Raw genomic sequence first — 6,043 nt, forward strand, 5'->3', positions numbered from 1 at the left:
GCGGCCGCCCCCTGACCCCAGTCGGCGGCCGCCCCCTGACCCCAGTCGGAGGCGGCCCCCTGACCCCAGTCGGAGGGGGCTGCCCTCTGACCCCCAGCAGGCCAGGTGGGTGACCAACAGAGGCAGACAGAGCAGGTATCGAACTGGCAACCCTCCAACTGAGGAACGATAGTGAAGCTGTTTTTACATGGGAATGATTTTTACGTCGCTGAGGGGAAGACCTTCAGCCTCCACCAAAAAACCCCTACCAAAAATATCAGGAATAGTTTTTTCTGAAGATTCCTCTTTTGTTTTTGTTTCTTCGTTCAGATATTGTTGGCCGGTGTCAACGTGACCTGAAGGAGTGTCTGAAGACGACGGTCCAGTCTCTCTGTGAAGGCGTGGCCATGCGTGGAAAGAAAAGCTTTCTGAAGGATTTCTACACAGATCTCCACCTCACAGAGGGGCAAACTGGAGAGGCCAATGAGGTCGGACAGATTACAGCAGGTTTAACGCCAGAAGACATCTTTACAGTCCCACCTGGAAAGGAACCAATCAGAGCAGTGATGACCATGGGCGTGGCTGGCACTGGGAAATCGGTCTTAACACAGAAGTTCATTCTGGACTGGGCTGAAGGCAAAACCAACCAGGACATCCAGTTCATATTTCCATTCACCTTCAGAAAGCTGAATCCCTTGAAACAGAAAAACTTCAGCTTGGTGGAACTGATTCATCACTTCTTTGAAGATATTAAAGACGCAGGAATCCGCAGCTTTAAAAAGTTCCAGGTTTTGTTTATCTTGGATGGTCTGGATGAAAATCAACTTCCTCTGGACTTTCGCAACAATCAGATCCTGACTGATGTCACAGAGTCCAGCTCACTGGATGCTCTGCTGACAAACCTCCTCAGCGGGGAGCTGCTTCCTTCTGCTCGCCTCTGGATAACCACACGGCCTGCAGCAGCCAATCAGATCCCAGATAGGTTCATTGACAGGGCCATAGAGGTCAGAGGGTTCACTGACCCACAGAAGTACTTCAGAAAGAGATTCAGAGATGATCAGGTGGAAAGAGTCCTCTCCTGCATCAATGCATCACAAAACCTCCACATCATGTGCCACATCCCAGTTTTCTGCTGGATCACTGCTGATGTTCTGGAGGATGAGCAAAAGAAGGAAAAGGGAGGATGGCTGCCAATGGCCCTGACCGAGATGTACATCAAGTTCCTGGTGTTTCAGAACAAGAACAAGAAGGAGAAGTATGGCGAAGGGCCTGAAGAAGATTCAGACATCAGGCTGATGGTTGAGTCTCTGGGAAAACTGGCTTTGGAGCAGCTGATGAAGGGAAACTTGATGTTCAGTAAATCAGACCTCAGACTGTTCGGCCTCGACATCAAAGATGCTTCGTTGTTCTCAGGAGTGCTCAGTGAGATCTTTAAGAAGGAAAGAGGGATGGGCAACACCTCAGTCTACTCCTTTGTTCACCTGACCGTCCAGGAGTTTCTGGCTGCAGTCTACATGCTCCACTGTTTCACCAGCAGCAACACAGAGGTGATCATCCGGTTCCTGGGAAAAGACCACAGCTGCTCCTCTCTGGATGAGTTCCTGAAGAAAGTCATGGTGAAATCCCTCAGCAGTAAAAATGGCCACCTGGATCTGTTTGTTCGTTTCCTTCATGGCCTCAGTCTGGAGTCCAACCAGAGACTGTTAGGAGGCCTGCTGGGTCAGACAAGGAACCGTCCAGAAACCATCCAGAGAATCATCAACAACCTGAAGATGATAAACACTGATGAAATCTCTCCTCACAGAAGCATCAACATCTTCCACTGTCTGACGGAGATGAACGACCTCTCGGTTTTCCAGGGGATCCTACGGATGGTGAAACAGAATGACATATCAGAGAAGAAGCTCTCAGAGATCCAGTGCTCAGCTCTGGGATATGCGCTGTGGATGTCAGACGAGGTTCTGGATGAGTTCGAGCCAGAGAAGTTCAACGCATCAGCAGTGGGACGGCGGAGACTGATTCCAGCTGTGAGGAACTGCAGAACGGCTCGGTGAGTCCAGATGTCTTCCTGGTGTGGATGCTGACTCAGCACTGCTGTCCTCCTGTTTCTTCTTCGTTCTCCAAGTTGCTTCTGGACATTTTTTGGCCTTTAACTACTTTGGACTATTTCAAACATTAAAACATCTAAATATTCAGTTCATCCAGGACAGCACTGCTGCAGCTTTTGGCATTTAGAGATTGTGATTATTTTAAAAACATTCAACTTATCAGTTTTTATGTTAAAATCAACCTAATAAACTAAACAAAAAATGTTTTCGCCATCTTACCTTTGCTTATAAATGAAGACCAAGTGCCGCTCATTCTGCACAAAAATATCAGTTCATCCAAAGCCACGTCTATCCTCAAGGAAAGCAGTAATGGCTGTTTAGCAGGACATCCACAAAGCCTGTCGTTTCTTGTACACCACTCCGTCAGAGTCTGAAGCAAAACTTTCAGCTCCGGTGTTGGTCTTCCTTTAGTTATTATCTCCTGCTTAAATAGAAAATCCACTTTAGAAAATTTAGTGTAGAAATGTAGTGATCCATGTTGACGTCGGAAAAGGGGAAAAAACAATAAATATATCGCTGTACTTTACTTATTTACTGTATGGCTAGCTCCATGGTTAGCTCACTGTGTCTTACTCTGCAGACGTGGAGTCACAAACCAATGTCTGGGATCATGAGCGCCCCCTGCCATGAGGCCGGAGAACTGCCTGCCTCACCTCCAGTCTGTTCTCTGCCGTTTCTGATCGCTCCTCAGCACACGAATCACGTTGCACACCCAGCTGGTGACAAAGAACACTGTACATTATATAGATAAGCTAAATTATGGAAAATCAGTTCATACATTAAATGTTTTTAACCATTTTATTGGCGACGTACAGACAGGAGGAGCTTTGAATGGCAGCCAGTGCAGTTAGCCAGAGGCTGATCAGTCCAGGTGAGGCTCAGCTCGCTGCTGCCTCACCTTCACTTCTGAATATTTGAATGAGAAAATGCAAAAATTCAGTGATTTTTGTAGAAAAAAACCCATCAAAATTAGCAAAGCTATATTAAATATATATATATAATTTTTCCATGATGACAGGTGAGGCTCTGCCTCCCCTGACCGCACGTCACTATTTTTTTATTTATTTATATATAAATAGTAATAGTGCATATATATATGAACTCCTACCCTCCTATGTGCTCACATGTCTCCTGGAGGGCTGGTCAGTCCTGGACCTGCAGCTCTTAATGTCTCCCTGGTCCAACACACCTGGATCCAACAGCTGAAGCTCCTCCTCAGCGCAGTCAGGTTCTGCTAACGACTCATTATCTGACTCAGGTGTGGTAGAGACACATCTAAAAGTTGCAGGAGGCCCTCCAGGCCTGGAGTGACCACCCCTGGTCTACTGTGTGCTCAATGTGAGCCTCTAAAAGCGAATATACCTCAGCCTTTATAATTTGCTCTTAGAGCTTTGAGCAGGCCCACCAAGCAGCCAGAGTTTTATTTTTGACGCTCACCTTGGTGCTGCATTGTCCAAACAGCCTTTATGCGCCTGAACCTGCCGGTACAGGAGACCCTGGTCTGCATGATACATGAGCACCTTCCAAATCAAACGTTTTGAGGAAAAGGTGTCGTGTGCAGTCAGAGCTGAATTATAAAAGTTTGAAGAGGGAAACAACCAGGCATCAGACAACGCAATTGATTTTCACCCAATCTTCATTCTCAGTTCATTGGTCAACTATAATCTCATATTTGCCATCACTGTTACTGTTTACAAAAACCATATTTAAAATAAATAACCAAGCAATGCTTGTCTGGTGTGGGGTAAATGAAGCCTGGAGGCCCGCCAGGCTGCTGCTGTTCACCTCCTCCGTTTGTCTCATCACTTTGGTTAAATGGAGCTTTGAACACAGAACCAGAGACACAGCAGGTCTGCAGCTGGACCAGAACCTGGACCTGGACCAGAACCACTGAGACTGAAGAGATTCTGTGTCATGTTAAACTTGATGCTCAATGTTCATCAGATGATGTCGCTGTTATTTCACTGTGTTTGTGACAGATTGTCTGGTTTAATCATTTCTCCTTCACAGACTTGGTGTCATTAAACTCTCAGAGGCTGAATGGGANATAAGACTTCAGTCCTATCCAGGGGTGAAAGTAGTTTTAAATTCTTGGGGGTGCTATGATAAAAGTATATATATATATATATAAAACTGGTTCTTCGTGTGCTTTGGAGTTTCTGTGCTGATTAATTTTTTTGCAAAGCGATAACAGCTGGTAGCTCTTGAATTGCTACAGAATAAAGCTGTATCTCCTTCAGCCCACTGGCTGCCATGTTGAACCTTGAGATGCCATGAGACCTAAATCCTGATCATGGCATGGAGTCATCCCAGTTTTCCATGTCTGGCATATAACCATTCATCTTATCTTTTAAACTGGTTCTACTGATCCTGTGTCCAGACAGGGATAATCAGCAGCCCAGCATCATGACCTGTTTGTTCAACATGGCTCCTCCTCACCCTGACAGGAGGAACCACAGAGCTCTGTTAGGTTAAAGCTCATCTTCTGGAGTTGGGATGTTTTTCCTCCAACAGGATCCAGAGGAATCACCTCAAACCAGATGTTGGACTGGATTTTATTTTATTTGTGAATGTTAGAGCCTCATTTTCAACAGTGGAGCTTTAAGGGTGAAAAAGGTTTTGGAGTAAATCTCAACATCAATATTTCCACTAAATAAGAGGCAAAAAAATAGTTTGATAGATGAAAAGCCTCTCAGACTCTGAGCTCAAAGCGAGATGCCAGAGAGCAATAAAACAGGATTTTATTAAATTAGACAATTAATTTAATTTCACACAATTATCGCGGTAGAAGCCATTTGTTTGTTAAATACTTAATGAAACATATTTACCGTGTTTGATGTTTGTTGTAAATGATGTATCACAAAGAACAAGGTCATCAGTCCAGCAGCTGTGATTCGCCACAGCAAAGATAAAACAACTGAACAGGTGATCAACTCTAAACCACTCTCACCTTTTTACTCTGTCTGTCATTTAAACACACCTGTTGCCATGGCAACTGCTCGCTCCGAGCAGAGATTACGTTTAAAAACATTCAGTCCGTTACGATATCAGGTTTTCAGGCTCTATATTTATTTTGCATCATTAATAAGCTTTCAGGATGATGAGCTCATTTAAACTCCTCTAGTTATTTAAATAATGGAACCGAAACGCACAGAATTGCCAACACCTTGTTGAAACAATAATCACTGAGATTATTATTGTTGGGTCATTAATTTGAACACGTTTTGTTGTTCTTTAATAAAGTCATGAACGTTTTAAGCCAATCAGAGGAGGACCTGCTGGTCTCAGTTTGTCACCTGATGCTGAGACCGACGTGTTGCTATGGTAAAGAACAGTCCAGAAACTGTATGAAATGGGGGAAAAGCTACTTATTAACTGATTAAGTCGTGTTTTAAATTGTTCTTGAAAAACTAACCAGTCACAGCTGCACAGTGAACCCGATGATGTTTTACAGCTGACAGCTGCTCCTCTCTTGCTGCGAACCCGCTAAAGCCTTTAGGGGTAGCAGTACCCGACCGTACCCCCCTACTTTCACCCCTGGTCCTGTTATCATCACTGCTCAGGATTTTGTTTTACTTTAAAGCTGCTTTAACCTCCTTCCTGTTGAATTCAGCTCACATGTTTTATTCTTTATTCAGATTAAAGAACTGCAGGTTGTCACAGATCAGCTGTGGTTATCTGGCCTCAGCTCTGCAGAAGAACCCGATTCATCTGACTGAACTGAACCTGAACAACAACACGGACCTGGGAGATGCTGGAGTGGATGAGCTCTGTGGTTTCCTAAAGACTCCTGATTGCAGAATACAAAAACTGGAGTAAGAAGCCATGTTTTAGTTTGATGTTGTTATTTCTGATGTGAAAGTTGGGCTGATGCTGTAGACCGAACAGAACCACAGAGAGCTGCCGAGCTTCTGACCAGAGATCAGACAAACTGATCAGAGATCAGACAAACTGAT

The 6,043-nt window shown here is 44.6% G+C and overlaps 1 protein-coding gene across 1 annotated transcript in view; it reads left to right on the forward strand.

The window, feature by feature from the left end:
- Nucleotides 1-309: 309 nt before the first annotated feature.
- The window catches only part of LOC103132811 (protein NLRC3-like), a gene marked incomplete at its 5' end in the record, with an annotated part of 6,946 nt that continues 1,212 nt past the window's right edge, over nt 310-6,043 (forward strand). Inside the window, 2 exons of the mRNA XM_007544595.2 lie at nt 310-2,029; nt 4,098-4,164. Coding sequence (XP_007544657.2) covers nt 310-2,029; nt 4,098-4,164 — 1,787 coding nt within the window. The remainder of the gene's footprint in view (nt 2,030-4,097; nt 4,165-6,043) is intronic.

This window comes from Poecilia formosa, unplaced genomic scaffold (assembly GCF_000485575.1).
Source record: "Poecilia formosa unplaced genomic scaffold, Poecilia_formosa-5.1.2 Scaffold1340, whole genome shotgun sequence".
Taxonomy (NCBI): Eukaryota; Metazoa; Chordata; class Actinopteri; order Cyprinodontiformes; family Poeciliidae; genus Poecilia; species Poecilia formosa.